This window comes from Lonchura striata, chromosome Z (assembly GCF_046129695.1).
Source record: "Lonchura striata isolate bLonStr1 chromosome Z, bLonStr1.mat, whole genome shotgun sequence".
NCBI lineage: Eukaryota > Metazoa > Chordata > Aves > Passeriformes > Estrildidae > Lonchura > Lonchura striata.
This window is the reverse complement of record NC_134642.1, coordinates 47,642,492-47,661,840: the sequence shown is the minus strand read 5'-3', so window position 1 is coordinate 47,661,840 and position 19,349 is coordinate 47,642,492. Positions and strand designations below refer to the sequence as shown.

General features: G+C 37.3%; 1 protein-coding gene across 3 annotated transcripts in view; it reads right to left on the bottom strand.

Moving 5' to 3' along the window:
* The window catches only part of DGKQ (diacylglycerol kinase theta), an 82,567-nt gene that overhangs the window by 38,078 nt on the left and 25,140 nt on the right, over positions 1 to 19,349 (bottom strand). For all 3 annotated transcript variants that reach the window (XM_031507459.2, XM_077790071.1, XM_031507460.2), the window contains exons 3-7: positions 13,952 to 14,051; positions 9,469 to 9,554; positions 8,646 to 8,771; positions 7,075 to 7,228; positions 2,492 to 2,560 (exon numbers count right to left, since the gene is read on the bottom strand). In XM_031507459.2, the coding sequence (XP_031363319.2) occupies positions 2,492 to 2,560; positions 7,075 to 7,228; positions 8,646 to 8,771; positions 9,469 to 9,554; positions 13,952 to 14,051 (535 nt within the window). The remainder of the gene's footprint in view (positions 1 to 2,491; positions 2,561 to 7,074; positions 7,229 to 8,645; positions 8,772 to 9,468; positions 9,555 to 13,951; positions 14,052 to 19,349) is intronic.

Sequence of the window (19,349 nt, the reverse complement as noted above, 5' to 3'; positions counted from 1 at the left end):
GCTTGGACTTCTTTTTCAATGTAGACTTGGCTACTTCTTAAGTATATTTCTTCATTATCAATTCCACCGGTAATGGTACAATGTGTGTGCAAGGATGTTTTCGTTACATAACATGAAGACCTCATTGCACAACAAAGCAGTCCCCAGTACAGCCTCCCATCCTGGTCTCTCCTGGGACAAAACGGGCTACATTGACTGATCTAGTGGCAGATGTCCTTACCCATGCCAGGGTGATTGTGACTAGATGATCTTTGAGGTCCCTTCTAACTCAAACCATTCCATGACTGTATTATGATATTCAAAACCTTACTGAACATGATAACTGCTCTGAGTGACCTTGCTTGAGCAGGAGGCTATCTTAACCTCCATACTGCCTCTAACCTCAGTCATGCTGTGACTCTCTGGAGGCAAGCCTGTATAACAGATGATGTACAAAGAAAAACAGATAGAAACAGAATAAATAAAATCACAGAATTATAAAATAATTTGGGTTGTAAGTGGCCTTCAAGGATCACAAAGTACAAGAATCCTGACAGGGATATCTTTCACTAAATCAGCTTACTCAGAGCCACACCCAACCCTGATCATTGTGACTTTCCAATTCTTTTTGTTGATATGAAAAGTAGTATCACCGTGGATTTTCAGTTTTCGTAATATAGTGGTTGCATGTGTTGTCAATTTCTTTTCAGTTACAACATAAGGAAGATATAAATATCATCAACTCTTACTTCTGAAGTACCCTTGAAATTCACCAACCATTGCACTGAGGCTGTAGCATACATCAGAAAGTGACCTACTCCTTTAAATTCTGCTGGATCTATGCCAGAATGAGTGAAATTCTTTCAGACACAGATTTCTGTCAGAGTGATCTCCATGGTAACTATAGCATAGACAAATGCTAACCAAAAGACACTGTTCTGGGTGACCTTCTTTAGAGCTAACATAACTTGAGAAAACAAGCGAACACTGGTTTCTGAGAGCACAGCTGATGTTCTGAGTGTGAACTTTCATAGCACTATTAAAATCTCTGCTGTTTTCTCTAGCAATCCAGAAAGTAGACAACCATCTGAGAATAAAAACATTCATCCAAGTTCTAGTACTTGTTTTCATTTGCTGCGCCTTTGTAGTCTGCTCTTATAAGATACTAGTTGGCCTAAGAGAATCCCTAGTAATTGTAACTGGAGAATATTTTATGAGCTCTCCATGTCTTAGGAACAGTCAAAGAACAGTTGGATCGACTCTCAAAATAAACTAGTTTAAAAGAACAAGTTTAGATCTACAGACCAGAAGTAATGTCCTAAGCGTAAGCATATTTCTTAGATAAATAAACATAATGCTGCTAATCTAGTATCCATCACAAAAATCCTCTTCAGCTTTATCAGTGAAAAATCACATTTTATTTTGTCACTGTCCTCCTCACAGGGGACACTTTTACTGCAACTCAGCAAAAAAGGGCCTGCTTGCACATGAGCTCCTGGAAGCATATTAACAAAAGAAAAAACAGCTACATACTACAATTAGTTATCCAGAAGTAAATTTCTCCACTGAGTCAAGAGCTCATCCAACACATATAAGTTAGTGTGTCTTATGCCAGTCTGATTTGTCTAACTAGCCTTGGCAAGAAGCTCAACTATAACCACTCCTGAAATTAGGTAAAGCTTTTCCTTCCACCTGTTCCAATTTTTAAATATGAGAAAATGATTCAGTTACAGAAGTGAAGTCTACATACCCCTACTTAGTGTGTGTGTGTGTGTATATATATATATATATATATACACCTATATATAAAACACCTTGCTAATATGAAAGAGATGCACTTATCAAATTGTGGTATTTAAAGGAATTACTGCCCGTTTTGTAATACTGGCACCTCACTGCTAAACACTGCCTGTTTTTTAATAGTGGCACCTCACTGTTAAACGTCTTTTATCTTTTCCTGTTGGATCAGAGTACACAGTATCAGGACTTTCTCCAGAAAAATACATTCGTTTTTTTCTTACCATGGGATACTGAGCTGAAAATAACCTGTTATTCATGGTTACCCTTTCAAAAGGGAAAGTAACTACAAAAGGTTAACTCTAGCCATAATTTACTGAAGTGTAGAATTTGATTTCAGAAGCTAAGATATCTAGTTTTCCTGGGAAAAGGATAAAACAGCATTGGATAAGTCCAAAGTTCATGTTCCCTTTGAGTTCCAAATCCCCACAGAGATATGGCTTCTGAAAAGACTTATATGTGGCTTGTGACTGAGCCAGGAAATTAATAGATTGCCACTTATATCAACCAACAGAAAATAGCAAGGAGATATTTGTAAGGCCCTGGATAAATGTGTCGGCCCAAAACTTTGGACCTGAAATTAAAACCTAAAATTAAAAAAATAACCATTTAATATAATTTTTTCATAAGGCAGTACAAATTAAAATTATATGAATTATTTTTATACGAATAAAGAAATGAATGACTATTCATCCCTTATTAAAATTTTGCTTACTTGAGTCGGTTGAAATTTGGATATCTTTTGTTGATCCTTGTGTTGACCCATCAACATCATCATCTTCATCTGTAAAAGAGAGACATTTTAAGAAAGGATTTTTGTTAATTTAAATGGGAGGGAGAAGGTGTTTGTTATTTAGGAACAGTTTCCATCAAACAAGCTAACACAATAGGAGCCAGTCAGAAAAGCACACTTTCTTTTTCTACCTATTTTATGATAATAATTCATAGCATTACAAAAACAAATCTGCATTGCCATGTAGCTACAGTGAAGGCACCCATGAGATCCTTATACTATTGGCTTTAATATTGCAACTACTCCATTTCTTCTTTTCTGAAGTCATGATGTTTGACTGTCTCTGAAGCATGGATGTTTCCATTAAGTTTTAAATCACCAATCCAGCCTTCCAGTCAGAAATAATGGTGTTATAGAAGTAGTTTCCACAACTGAAAAATGTTACTGACATCCAAAGAGAAAGAAATCACTACTCTCCAGAAGAGAGACTATAGGCTCACCACTCTCACTAAAGCTAGGAGCTAACATGTCAGAAAATAATGAACCCCTCCAAAACCATACATAAAATATTAAAAAAAGATTGAAATAAATGCTGCTAACATTTTGCATTTGTTTCTGTGCAGAACATCCTCACTGTGTTCTTACTTCTAACACTCAGAGCCATACACCATACAAGAGCAGTGCAAATCCAAACATGATCAATATTCCTTCTCTGAGGGTAGCAGTAGAGTGCAATGCAAATACTCATCAAATAATGGTATTCACATTCACACCCACTGAAAATCACAGTCAGTCCTGACTGGGATGCAGGCAAAGCTCCCAGAAGATATAAGCCAGACAACACCTTCATAAAACTATGCCTTGCAGCTGAGGGAGAAACCAAGAAAACAAAGCACAAAACAAGAAAGAAAATATAAAATAAAACGAGTAAAGGCAGACCTTCAGAGCAAAAGAGGTACTGGGGAAGTCAAAATCTTAAAGCAGGAGAACCTTCCAAGAAGCAGAATCATAGCACGTCAAGAAGGGTACTAGGCAATAGTCCTAAACTTGACACCAGGTAACTCACCGAATATTTGGGTAATGCTTCAAGTGTCTACAAGAAAGACCAACAATGTTTTTAAGTTAGGCTTTTAAAATATAAAGAGTGTTGAGATATTTTCCCTGTTATAGCTGACAGAAACAGATCAAGTTTCAGACTGGAGAGAAATTTATACAGTATGGTCCTGAAACAACCCAAAATAAGAGAAAGCTGAATGCCTTCTTGAATTTCACTCTAGACAATTAAGTTAAAGAAAAAAAAGAAATAGTAAAAAAGAAATAGTAAAAAACAATAGGAAATGACTACTCCTGATTGCTCCCAACCCTTTTCTTTCTCAGTGTAGGTGAGAAGAAGCTGACTTCTTTTATTATACTTTCTTCTTCAGTCTGAGTAGTAGGGAAATCTACACCAACAGCATCCTGAAACTTTTCCAGTGAAATTCAATGACTTCTTTGAAATTTGTTATGATGGGAATTATTTGGAGGAAGGGGCTCCACACTGTTCTACCATTGCATCTACTGGTAGCTCAAGTTTAAAAGAAGCCCCTTCCAGCAGAGAGATATTTGCTGAATGTTGGTGATGAAGCTAAGCATTTACAACATGGCAAAAGCTACTTCAGACAAATGGTCCCCAGCAGGTCAGTGATGATGGCTGTGCTCATTTACTGCATGGGACAAGTCATCTGGCAATTCCCAACCATCAGCTTGGCAATAGTTATGCCTGCAGCAGGCAAATCATCCAGGCAACTGCCAATACTTCTTTGTACCTCAGATTGGTCTTTTCAGTGATGTCTTTTGTCAGCTGTGGCAACAGAGGAGCACTCTCTGTGCATGCACCTCAGGAGAATTTCTTAATGAGCCTGCCATCACAGAAGAAGTGTTAATTATCCTTCAACAAAGGCGTTACTTGCTCCCCTGAACCACCCCTAACATGCACACAATCTTTAGCCAGATCTGCCACCCAGAGTCTATGCTTTTCTCCTGGAAAAGCAGCAGAAACTCCTGGGGCAGCCTTCCCGAGTTGATTCATTGTCAGAGGAGCATCAAATACATCCTAATAGAGTATCAGAGAGCTGCTGGATTCATGACATATTCTTGGTAATTTTCAGCACATACCAGGAGCTAGTGGGATTTTGTGAGAAAATGAAGGTCTGTTTTGTGAACATGGGTAACAAGAAGGACTAAAAGGCTAGAGTACTGAGTTTCCTTGACACAGGATGATGTGGGAATTAGTTCAAGACAATTCTTGGTTCTGCCTTTGAGGAAGAATTTGGGCAAAGAAAAAGAGCATATAGCAATGGTATCCAGTGCTTTTGGTGGCAACCTGCAGACACCTGATCTTCAGCAGATGACAGAGGATGGCAAACATCCAGCAACAGGTTTTGAAGCAAGGCTCAACAGGATGTGGCTGGTGTAAAAAGAGTCACCTGGAGACACCAGACTAGTACCTGAACATTCAGCATGTAGGTGCTAAACCAAGATGCAAAAAAGCACTGTCAACTATGAAAACACAGAACAAAATATGCACAGCAGAGCACAAGGAAGGTGCTGCTGCACCACAAATACTACTCACCACGCTTTTTGCTGAGCCACAGCTGTGGCTCACTGACCATGAGAAAACAGAAATATGTCAAATGCTGAGGCAGCTGTCAAGGTCATAGGTATGCAACAGATCTGCAGCAGGAGGAACGGGGAGCATCCCCATGGCTTGGGCACTGCTCCCTTGTGTATCAGCCACCCCTCCATCCTGGGAGGATGCTGCCCGTTGGATGATGGGGAGCTAAGCCCAAGGGGCAAAAATTTTAATAGGTCACAGGAAAGGGAACCTGTGTTAGAAATTAGATTTTACAGGGTTTTGCTATACTAGACCTCTGTGACATGCAGGCTAGGGACTATAAAAATGCATTCTGACTTTCCAAACAAGGCGAGTTTTATTCAATTAGATTCCCCCCCCCTTCATATCACAATAAAGCACTGGAAATGATCCAGATTAAATTAGTGAATATTTCTCCATCCTTATGTATCTGCTTCTGACCACAAGCTAATGGCTGGATTCTCTCAATTCAAATATGCTGGATTCTCTCAATTCAAATAATGAGAAAAACTTTTCCATTAAAGCAATGCAAAAAAGCCATTCTTACTTTAAAAAACCTCGACTATGCATAACATGAAATAACACACATAGCACATAGCATAAGAGTCAAAGCAGAAGACCTTTTCTTCCATCTCTTAAAATATTGAAGGAAGAGACTAGAAGGTGTAGCTAAAATTGTGTAGCTTGGATTCTTTCACTTAAGGCGCACCATGTTCAATTTTATTAACAGGTGATTTAAAAATAAAAAAAGGTGGAAGTCTAACATATTAAAAGAACACACCACTGTTACAGAGAGAAATTTAGTTAACATCAGAAAAGTCAAACCAAAGACTCTATTTTAAAGGTTTGTGATTAACTTCTCTTAGTTATAATAATCAACTTTATCTTTACTTAAACCTTTGGGATACTTGTGAAATACTTAACAATAGAACTGAATCAGAGTTCACAGTGAGTCCTGCAGCAAAATGAAGCTCATCCAGACTCTGTGTTTCGGTTACTTCTTATGTTAGAAGCATTAGTAACTTCATGATTTTCAAGTGGGTACTATACTACATTTTTTACCACTAGCAAGCAAATTCATTAAAAAGAAAAAACACTCATTGAAAAAAATCCAGTCCACAAAAGCAACCTAACTCCTTCTCTCTGCCTTTGACAGGTCACTGGACTATGTCTGGGTTGTGTAGACCTCTGGTCATGCAGTTCATGCAGTAGCAGGACTTCTGCTACAGCTTCTGCACACGGAACACAGGGTCTTGCTCATGTTCACCTCTCCTCACCAAAACCAAACCTGAGTTCAGAGCAGAAAGTTCAAGAGCAATCTGCCAGGTTGAGAATAGAGCAGCTGCAAATATTTAACTTTCATGAGCTGTATTTTGCCTATCTTTTATTTCCTTTCCTACTCTATTCAAGCACCAAAAGAAAGGTTTTACTAATGTGTAATAATCAAAATACAAATTTAAAAATACTTCCATGTACCTCAGGCTTAAAAAAAAATCTTGTTCCTGAAGAGCTGTTAAACAAACATTCACTCTAGATGGCAGCAGAACATTACCCTGCCTGGACACATGGAATTATTTCAGCACAGAAACCTTAAAAAGGATAAATGCTTAATCCAAATGACAAATAAAAATATCAGTATACATGATGTTAAGAAGTAAATGTTTCCAGCAATGATAACACTAACACCACACATTTTTTGATGTTATGTTTTCACTTACTTTGTTCCAAGGATAGTGCACAAATTGCCCTGCACCAGTAAACAGAAGTTTCTGCACTCTGCACAACATCGAGTAAAAAATCCCTAACCTCTCCCAGAAATAGCAAGAAGTTGAAGTATTGCCACAAAAGCCAATAAAAATTAGCAATAATACGAATGACGACTCTAGGTTAAATATACTCATCAATTAGTTGCATTCAACTTTGAAATTTTTACCTGATTCTGTTTGCAAGTTTTCTGATATCCGAAAACAATGCAATTTGCTAAAGTTGCGAGAAAACAGTTGAACACAGTTTGGAGGAAGAATCATATTCCTTAATCTTCCAAAGGTACATTCTGGTGCGACAATTACACAGCAAGCAGCATGAGCCTATAAACAACAGCATCAGTTAAAACTTGTGATATACATTGAAAGTAAATTTATTCATAGCAAACTATGACTGAAATTGTATAATTCAGGTTAGGAATTATATAGACCTTTTGTAAATCACCTTCATTAAACAAATGGCCCATCTGCCATTGTACTCTATATATACTCCATTATACTGCCTTTATATTTTTATTTGTTTAATTCAGGTTTTGTGTTACCAATACTGGAGAGTCTTAATATGTCAAGAAACTTTCAAGGATCATGAACCTGTTCTGTTAAAAATGAAAGGTTTTTATACAGCTACATGGAGAAGCTTAAAGTTTTGGTCTCAAACTCTGATATTCCACTCTGTGTGGGGGAAATAGAAAAGGTGCACAGGTTATACTGAATGACTTGAAAAGAGCTGTATTGCAGATTCTGAGGTAAGACTATTTTCAGTTTTATTCCAAAAGGTGATTGGATAGTTTATGCCTTTACACTGTTACAAATCTTCTGCCTTTATTGAATACATACACCTTTGTATGTATGGCCACATAGCATGTTATATTTCTTAAGACTGTTCTCAAATATGGTCCCTACACCTCAGAAATTAAGTCACAGATTAAAATACAAACCCCACAATATTAAAAAAAATAAAATCATTGAAATCATACCTGAAATACTGAATAACCTCTAGAGTTTTATTTTAAATCATTACTACATGGAGTACCTCATCTAGCCTTAAGTAGCAAATTAATGATTTCTTACATATACTTTCAGTTTCCACCTCATCTGGTGCTTTTACTTCCATCATATTTTAATACAAGGTGGCATTAAGTGTATGGAATCATTGTTATCTGCACCGCACATGGTTTATCAGTGTGTGAAAAGCTCTGGTTTCCAGAATTATAACTGAAGGGCACCATCAACTTGCATGGGAAATAAACATGTGTCATGTGAATGGAAAAACACAGAAACTGATATTGACAGCTTGAAAAAACTCCAACCACACAGGCAAGACCTATTCTATACTGAAATAATAGTAAACATATTAGAATGCTAAGTCTTTAACCTTTCAGAATTAATGATTTGAAAGAAATTCTGAATAACACAGAAAGTGCCCGCAGGCATCTAACCACAGTTCTATAATGATTAGGCCTTGATAAATTCCATTGGATTTACACAAAGCTTCGATGTGACTTTGAAAGTTGTTCATTAAAATTACTATGAGGAGGATCTAAAAAATCAGATTTCCCCTCTAACACATAAAAAAGATATATATTCAAATAAATAACTGTATAGCTTAAGTGTATTTACAAAGTGTATACAAAACATATTTATACAATGTGGAAATAAATTATGTTTATATCAAGTGTTCAAATAAGCACGTGCTCATATATATGTGGTTCCCACAAATACATGCAGCAGCACAACATACCAGGATGCCACACCATTCACATCTCATGCCAGAGAGCACCTCAGAAGACCCACAGGTTTTTTTGCAAAATTCACAACGAGCACTTGAAGAAAGGTTTCCCTCCCTCCAGTGGTGGTGGTAAGTATCCTGAGGGAATACATCACAATTTAGCACTACATGAATCACATACATATGCATTTTCAATACAGTTTTAAAAACAGCAATTCAAATAGCTCCAAGGAAATAGCAACAGATACTAGGGTATTCAGCTTTTCTCAAGATAAACACGAATCTTTAACAATCTAACATTTCACTAAAAAAAGAAGTTTGATAAAACTATCAAAAAATGTATCGCAGTGTTTTTCCTTCACAGTCCACTAAAAAAATTATTAAAAAAAAAATATCCTACATGTCAGTATTCTGTATCTACTGTGCTGTAAAAAGATAAGAAAATAGGCAGTTTTGCCTCAGTCAGACTCCAGGAGGCATGAGGACAAGAGAATGTTTGCCAGGGATGCAATGCAGCCAATAACTCAACACACAGAAAAGTTTCTTCTGCAAAGAAACTTTTATATAAGATACTTGATTTTTTTTTTTTTTTTTTTTATTTGGAGGTTATACACATTCCATAGATTTTTCAGCATGAGTTCAAAAGCATTGTGAATATATCAGCATTTAAGTTCATCTCACTCTTTGTAGTATATTCTGAAGTCCCATATGTCCTTTGCCTGCCAATAAGCAATTAAAATGCTTCGATAACTGGCAGCATGTGAGACCAAAACTGCTTCTTCTCTAGTCCACAAAATGCACGACCACGTTCCCCTGCAGAGACATCTGCACTTACATGGTCCAGGTGTCCATCCTGGTGACACTGCCGGCAATCACTGCAAGCAAACAGGATACAGTCTGTGTGCACATGTAGCTCACAAACTAAAAGCACAAAAAACAAGAAAGCTTCTTTAGGCTGGAAACCCGAAGGCTTTTCTGTATCTCCTTCTGATCTCCTTTCAGTACTCCTCCACTACCATTTTCACACCATACTTTCTCTCATTCATGCTCTTTACATTCAGCAAAGGTAGACAATAAAGAAGTTTACCAGCATTGTTTTGTGTGTTCCTCCACTTCCTCTGTGTTAAAAAGATGCAGCAAATATAAAGGAAAAGCTGAGCTAATTTTGCTCATAAGCAGCACTTGTCATATTTCCTCCAATTACAGCAAGTTAAAGAGTGTGCAACTACTTGGCTTTGTCTCATAGTTTCACAGGAATGGCTGCCTACTCCAATATACCTGTGCCTAAAGGCTATTTTGATTTGATCACCATATATAAGGTAAATCACTATTTCATTGTCAAAAAAAAAGGAAGTAATTTTTTCAGAGCACTCTTCTAAGTAAGGTTAATATCACCTTCCAAAGTATTGTAGGTACTGTAGGTAGAAGAAGTTTGAGTGAACCCTGTAATTGTTTAGGCAAGTTTTGGTTCTAAAATACCTTCATTATTTAAAAGCTGACTTGAAATACCAGATGTGAAGGAAAACAATCTGCAGTTATGCTATAAAGGATAAGTTACAAAAAAACTCCACAAAAAAACCTAACAGATCTCAATACCTAGCTTCATCATTTCAAGAGTCAGGAGAGTTCTCTGTGGCCTCAGAGACAGAGAAGGATAGAAAAGATCCTCCTGCAGCTGCTTTGTAAACACTTGTATTACTCTGGGAAGGCATCTGACTTTTCATCAAGTAAATGAAAGTAAGAGATAAGCATCAAATTGTTAAAATACTTTTTCAGTTCCAGTCAAACAAGTTATTTCTCCAAGCCTATCACAAAAATATGAGAACTGTAACCTGAAGATTGGAAGGTAGCAACTGCACACATTAGCACATTATCTGAAAGTATCTTGAAAATAACATCATTAATTTACATAGAGAATAATGAATTTGAAATCTCAATCTCCCAATTTGAAATCTCAATCTTACAATTTGAAATCTCTTTGGACTCTTCCAGAGCAGAATTAACATTGTATTATTCTAACCCCAGAGAAGACAATCTCCAATCACACCAAAGCAAAGACTCATGACTAAGTCAACCACAAACACACAGAGCTCCCCATGCTCCGTGTCTTCACTGCACTCAAGACCATGTCTCTGAGCTGTGGCACAGTCCCTCCACCACCCACATTTCTCCCTGTTCACAGATATAACAGGAATATTTCCCAATTTTGTCAGTTCAACTAAGCAGACAAACTAGATGCTCAGAGTCATACTCTTGCCAATGTGTAAAGTGTCCATAGACAATGTTGCAACATCAAGGAATTTACAGAAGCATTGGGGGTTTTATTTTTCATTCTGCCAATACAGACATGCTCTGCCCTTTGCTATGCTTTGTAAGAACACAGAGGGGCTTTTACCCTTGGTTTAATTCACATCTGCTGCTTCTAGCACCAACCCTAGCCCAGAATTGGTTAGAAAGATGTGTCCTAGGGAGTTAATCCCTTAAGATGACTATCCTGGTGTAGGAAGAGGATGGTTTTGAATGTAAAGATCAAATTAGAGGTCCTACAAAAAGAAATTTCATTTTTATCAGCCATTGTATAATTTGCACAATTCTTTAATTCATAACAGAATGACAATCTTCTGTTCAACCTAGTTATGAAGGTTCTTTATGATTGCCAAAAAACACAATATGATTAATTTCAGATACACAAACTTGAGAGAAGAGCCTTTAAAATGTATATGTGGTTAATATATAACTGCCTCCTTCTCCAGTAAATCTGCTGCTCCTGCTCCATGCTTATTAAGGAACTTTTTTAAAGAATTCAGCACTAAAAATTTGTTTGGATTACTCAGATTTCTACTTCTTACTTTCCATCCCTTCTTCCTGGAAATAAAAGGAAGAGCAACTCTCACCATCATGAGTCCGGGTTCAACTGACACCAGTGAAATCTGGCAGCAAAAATAAATGTTCAAAGCAATCACTAACTGGCAGCAGAATTTGGAGTCAATCTATTGTCATTTTTACTAATGATACGCATGTATTTTTTTCACCATGGATTAATACACATGCATGCTCATTTGCTCATTTCTGAGAACAGGTCCCCTGCTGTGCACCCACAAGATTTACATGAGTGAAATCTTTTACTTCCTTTCAATGAAGTTTATTCTATTTTAATATATAAACAGTGCAAATCAAGTGATTAAAATTATCTTACAAATACATTTAATGACATCTTAACCCTTGTTTTTATCTTAATGGTAAAGAGTCCAGGAAAAGTTCTTAATTTTAGTATCAAACATGAACATCATAAACCAGACTAGATTAGCAGTATTAAGCTAAGTCATTAGACATAAACAAAAAAAGAAAGTTCAATATCTCCATCTGAATTTAAAAATTCTATAGCTTAAAACACTAGACTTTCAAAACAAATTCCACAAGCATTTTTGAAGAATAAAGGAAGAATCTTGTGCATTTTATGAACTTTAGCTGCCTGTTTTAAAGATACATTTTAAAAAAATTAGTAGAGAAACAAATTGTAGACATACTGGTATTCAGCTAATGGGCACAGAGCAAGACACACCACACAAAATAGTAAAACTGTAAAATCCATGTGAGGAAAACAATTCAAAACCTTCAACAAACCATAAAAAAAATTCTGTGCACCTGTAATACCTAACTACAACATGTGATTTCAAGTGCTTCATGTTTACAAACACTTAAATAGAATCATCTGAAAAAATATTCCTTTGCACTTGACTTGTGTGCTGGATTTGGCTGGCGTAGAGTTAATTTTTTTTCACAGTGGCTGGAAAGGGGCTGTGTTTTGGGTTTGTGCTGCACACAGGGTTGATAATATACAGATGTTTTAATAATTCTTGAGCAGGGCTTACACAGAGCCAAGGCCTTTTCTGCTTTTTGTACTACCACACTGGGAAGGAAGTTGGGGAGGTTGAGAGGAGACACAGCCAGGACAGGTGACCCAAACTGGCCAAAGGGATATTCCAGATCATCTGACATCCTGCTCAATATTTAAAGCTAGGCACATGAAGGAGGAATGGAGAACACTTGGTGACTGGCACCTGGCTGGGGCTAAACAAATGGATACAATGCAAATGCAGTAGAATAGAGTAAGAACATGAAAGCAAAATTTAGAAAGCTTTAACTAAATTGGATCATAAAACTAAAGCTATTTGCAATAGTTAAGAGGGTATAAAGTAGTGACAACTATTCTCTTTTCATATTTCTATGTTTATCTAATGGTACACAGGTTCTAAGGTCTTACTAATACAGATCACTAGAAAATTATCTGTGCCATCTGTAGCTCACAGAACATCCTACCAAACCATCCCGGCCACACATGGCGACTATACTAAGTGACATATTCCTACTAGTCAGAAGAACAGCTGGCTCCATCATGCAAGTCAACAGACAAAAGCAGAAACAAACATTGCACCATTCTACTTCTAAATGCTGTGATCAAAGAGGATTGCTTCCCCTACACATACACATAGAAAAACCATATTTAATAGGACATTATCTTTAGCAAAACAGTGATTTTGGAAGCAACTCAATTCCCTGAAGAATTGATTTTTCACTCATTAGACTTTTTTAAAAACAGTTCAGAAGTAATATTCCTTCAAAACAGTTAATCCTATTTAATCTCACAACTCAGCTGAACAACTAATAGACATTTAAGACAAGGGAGAATTGAAGAGCTGTCCTACATCAAAATCAGTCATGTACTCATGCCAACATGTATTTTAAATAAAAAATATAGGATTTGGGTGATTTCTTTAATTACTGTTTTTTCAGAGAATCCATGTCAGAACACTCAGAACAGTACTATTTTGAAAAACAATATTTTCAAATATCTTTCCATTGAAGGTACCTCATCTTCATTACAAGTAACAGATATCTGAGACTAGTAACACAGGAAATTCTACATTCTTTTCTAGAAATACGAATACCTGATGATTCTCTGTATCAAAAGTTTCCACTGGAAACAGATATAAATCACCACAATAGGACAAGTCTTTCTTTCCCAATAATGGTTCCTCATTCTTTGCCCATCTCAGGCAGGGATTCATTGCACACCACCACAGACTTGCTCAAAGTAAATTGGAGAAAAGGTGAAAAGAGTGTACATGTTTTACAAATTTGCAGTTTATGGAAGGTGGTTGATTTATTGTTCCTTAGTTTGAAGTATGCCTTCTCACGACCAATGAATGGATAATAAACAAACCAAAAAATTCTCAAGCACTTGAGGTATGCAGTGTAAGGAAACTGCAGGTTACTGGGTGGCACACAGATGGCCATACAAGTAGGGTTTAAGTTACCTTCACATCGAAAGGCAGGTGACTCTAGGGACTTCCTGCACACAGCACAAAACTTTCTTTTGTAATGTCCTGGAGGCCCAAAACAGTGTGCAACTGGAACCTGCCAGCAAAGAATGCATAAGACATCATCAATAACAACTTCCAAAGTGTCAGTTAAAGTTCATAGAAGTTGCCTTATCTTGCAACAACAGGGCAGTATACACAATGTAAACTTAACTAAGCACAAGAATAAATAGACAGATAAAATATACTTTAAAAAACAATTATACTTAGAAATATAGGATAAATACTTAAATATAACTTTCTAAAATTCTTGGGAATGAATATGTATTGTATATATTTTTAAGTTGATTAGCTTCTTGATGATTCGCAACAACATGAATCCAAAGGCTTCCTCTGGGACATACCTGTAATCGCAGCTGTTCTGAGCATTCTTAATTGAATCAAGGACAATTAAAGAGTAATTACTGCACAGGTGAACAAAATACCCTAAACACATGCACAAGACAACTTTTAACATCTCAGTGCTGCCACCGTCCAGTGCTCTCCACATGCCTTTCAGTTCCCCTCCAGATACAGTCTGGCCACTGGCTGACCAAAGGGATTGGTTGGTCTCCCCCTGCTTTATTCAGGCTTTGAAGTCTGAGTGGTATCCATCTCCTGAAGTACATTCAGATTGAGGTTCCTCTTGACTGTAGGTTGAAAATTATAGACTATGATTTTCTCTTGCAAGAGCTCTCTGTACCAACCGTTTTGGCAATGTGTTTCTTATTATTAACTTACCTTAGATTGTTTTTTTCTTGCTTAATTGATTTTATTAATTATTAATTCTTGATTAATAATGAAGATGGGAAGTAATAGTACCAAAGGAACAACAGATGAAGCAAAGTAAAGAAGAAACATACTTAAGTTTCATACCTGCTCTAGAGACTACTCTTCCTACAAGATGCATAACTCCGTTAAAGTGGCATCACATTAGAAGGAAAGAATGTAACGGCATGTTTAAAGTCCTGGAATCCAAATGAGTTCCACAAAAGTTTGCCATTATTTAGGCATTTAGTATTATGCATTTCACATGCTCTTCTTGCTATAATGAAGTTTTACACATCAAGTTTTATCCTCTGATAAAAGCTGACAAAGTATTATTTAGGTTTCAAAATAAATTCATCATTCCCAGTAAACCTTTGGCAATAATGACTTCAGATATATGTCGTCACAGAGAACAGCTTTTCCTCTCAGATACACTGGTAAAAAATCCTTCAAGGTTATTCATCAGGATTTGAATTTTTCTCTTTGTATATTGAGATTTTCCTGAGAAGTATTAGGAGCAAATCTGACACGTACTGTGAACACAAAATTTCATGACCCAAGGAGTTGCTTCTAGTTATAAAAATCCAATTCCCACAAGAATTTTCTGTCTGAGAAAATATGGGGACAGTTACATCAAACAATCCTATAATTCAAGCATGAACAATGAAAGAAGTGAGATAAAGTTTTACCAGATGCAACATAAGGAGAAAAGAAAGAAGCTGAAAGTTTAGTCAAGAAAAATCAGTAACCCCCAAACTGCAAAGCATGTCTTTCCTCCAGTGCTCCTCATAATTACGCTTTGGGAGAAAAAAAAAAGGACATAAGGAGGAATGAAATACGCTTGTGTTACCAGACATGAACAGGACAGTGCACAGCAACTGACCACCGAAACAGTCACCAGCTCCCTGCCCCAGCAGACTGTGAGGAATCCTTGACTGACGAAGAAACTGCCCAGTCAGATCCTATGCTCCCCACCAAGCAGGGCTGAGAGCCAGCCTACAAAAAAGACTCCATATCAGTATCGCAAATACAGACCATAACAGCACTGCCTCCAAAAGCTTCTAGTTTGTAACTCGATGTACAAGTTGGGGATTTAAAAATACAGCCAAAGCATTCTTTTCGGATCCATACCCTACTCCCACCAGCCCAAACTGAAACTTTGTTCTCTGCAGCCCTCCATCTCTGACATAAAGTTCATAGCTGGCTTACATAATTTTTTTTAGAAATCAGACTACTCAAACCATATAATGTATGTTTACAAAAAGAACATGTATCTTTGGGTGGGGTAAATTATCTTGGAAAGCCTAAGAAGCTTTAATCAAACTATCCCAGATTAAGTTTAAGGCTCATCATCCCTGCCAACCCTGCTACTTCTTCAAGAGAAGGAAGAAACAAACCTCTCTTGTACAGCCACATGCAAGTGCCAGAGCTGCAGTTCACTCTAGCTGTTTAAAAAAAAAAAAAGTTTGCTAGGAGAAGACCACTTGCACAAAATTAATCCTGCATAACAAATTAATGAGCAGAAAGTTGGTAAAAAATTACTATGTGAGCACAACCCAACCCAGGCACTGCAACTGCGAAGAATACTGAAAAGCCCTGGTGGGATTTCTTCAGGCAAGCTTTTCTGCACATCCCAACCTGTCTTCAGGTTTCAAGTGTCATCTACCTACTCCAGTCACAGCCTCAAGCACCATGCAGCCACCTAAGGCAAAAGAATGACCCCTGAAATCAGACACAGGTGAGACCCCCCCTTAGCTCTGAGGTGTGAACAAATTGCTCTGGACACCCAGCATGAGCATCCAACCCCCTCAACAACCGAGCTTTGAAATGCAGGGCACTCTTCTTCTGGCCGTGAGTCTGGCTATTTCATCTAAAGCCTAGCTTAGATATGCAGGCTATTCATTATTGTCACAGAGCAGTTCTGCTTAAAAAAAAACAAACATGCGAAAAACAGTATTTATTTTGGGAAAAATTGTGAGAAAGGATTTTGACAGAAAGCAAACTGATTTAGGGTCTGACTGACTTATCTAGAACACTCAAGAGAAGGAGACCAAGTCTAAATTCTTCAGCTGTTCAGACCATGGTGACAATTGTCTGACGTTTCAAATCACTGTCAAATGGAAGGGAACAACTTGCTGATTGAAATGTTAAGGGGGAGTGGAGAAGAGGGACAAAAAGGGGGGAAAAGTTTCATTAATTTATTTCTTACAAATCAAGACAAAGAAACTTTGTTTATCATGAGTGGTCTTTCTAACTTGCTTTGGAAGATGACAGGTGTAAAACCAATGTAGAGCCGGATGGAAAATGGGATAGGAGTATGATGAAAATAAAGAAAAGGTAAAAGAGCGAGTACAATATAACAAATACATCAATTAAATAATGTTTCTCCCAACACATTTTGGTTGCTGAACAAGTTCTAAGCACCTAATATAGACATATATTGAAAAAATATTTGAAACTCAGACTAGAAAAGCCAGTGAGACACCATGAAAGAATACAGAACATTACATGTTATTACCTAGTTTACATCCACCTCCATAAGTACAGCAAGGTACAGAAGCATAAGGTGGCCTACAGTGAAAATGTTAATAATTCATGAGAGTTTAAAAGAGCTTTTCCAATCCATCTACTTAAATTACCTTATGAAGACCACAAAAATAGATTTCTACAGAAAAATACAGAAAATTTCTTCTAGTAATACCATTAAATGACATCTAAGTGCCCTTACAATATTGATTAGAAGCATATCAACAGAAAGTATTATGGTAACACTCCAGTATGACCTCCAAAATGACTCTGCACTCAAGGACAAGATACTCCTAGTTCCTGTTCTATTTCCTGCCATCTGTTAAGGAATGCAAGGCATTAGAGAATGATAAGAGCATTATCTGTAAATGCTCCTATCTGCCTGTAATAAAATTTGGTCCTCTCTATGATAGATCTATCTACCTAAGATGCTAATTCCTTCAGTGCAATCTGTGCAAGTGCACAGCAGTTCCGCATCAACCAACAAGAACAACAACAAACTGCATTTAAAATTCAAAAGTAATTTAATTCAAGTACTCTTCCTCTAAGGTGGAGTCACTTTATACAGAGTGGCCCAGCTACTTTCCAGACCCTCTGATTTGTGCATAGAGTCAGGCCAGACTGTCTTACTGATCTGCAGCCTTCAGGATGCCCCAGCAGCAGGGGAGAAAATAACAGCTCAAGGAAGGCCTGTTTTTCACCCAGCAGCAGCTTGTTTTCTACCACCTCAGACGGAAGAAAGCTTCATCTTGAATCATGAGGCAAAGACTTCCACGTGCAAAGGGCAATGAGAGTAACACAGATATAACAAACGCCAGTGTAGTAGCTGCTGTCTTGGGCAGTTCCTTTTCAAAAAGGAACTACCTACTGAAAACTTTTCTAAGGCCTATGTCTAGAGATTATTTTGGCCATGCAAATCCTTCTCCATCACACCAGGGTGACTTGCACTTGGCATGACTTTGTAAAAAAACACCAGAAACATTAAGAAACTAGGGTGGCAGGACCTGAGGTAGCGTGGGTCTGAACAGCTTCCAAGAAGGAAAGGGTAGACAGAAAAAAGGATTCTAAAACTCTCAACAACAGACTCCAAGGGTTGAGTAAAAGGAATTTAACATAAGATCACTAGCTTGCAGTTCAAAAACACTGCTCCATTTTAAGGATAAGCACAAGCAGCTTGGAAGCAACCGTCTTCATCAGACACCCACAAGGGCAGGTACACATGGTCATTCTCAAATTCTGCTCTCAACATAAGGCCAAAAAAAATTTCCTGATAAAAATTAAAATGGTGTTTCTGAAAAAAACATATATGGATGTTTAAGTGTAGAAGCACTTCCCTATTTAAAGTTTCTAATGCTGACTCCAACACCTTTGCTCTAAACCTTTGCTCTAGGGAGGTAGATAGATGGTGAACACACCTCACTCCACCCCATGACTGTTCTGTCCAGGCCTAGACTATACCCTCTCTGAGAGAAGAGAACAACTTTGTGATTCAACTTTTGCCCTTATTACATCTTTTCAATTACTTCCTTATTACTCAGTAATCAAAAATAGCACTTTGATTTGTTTAAAACCTCTTATTTAGCAGCAAAATATTTCTGTAACTTGAACACTGTATGCTCTGTAATGTCCTCTATTGCTTTGGCATTTTAGGGACAATGCCTATCAACTACTCTTCACTTGTATCCAAACTGACTTTCTTGCTCTGAGCACTTGATTTATTGGCTGTTGTTTAAAGGCAATGTAAGCATGCATTCCATATGGTAGCTCTAAAATGAAGTAAGAATACAAAGTTAAATGGTGTCTCAACACATAATAGGACAGGAAAGACAAAATCAAATACTTCATTATCAAAATTTTAATTGGGGCTAATGCAAGGGAATTATGCATACATCTGTATGCTATCCCACTACATTCAGGATTATTCTTCTTCATCCTGCAGATCTCTGTGACAGGGCATTTGGTCTTATATACTCCAAGGTCTCAAGGACCCTTTGCAATGGATAATGCATCACATGCTATATCAGACCAGAATGACATGAGACTTCTACTCAAAAGTAAGACT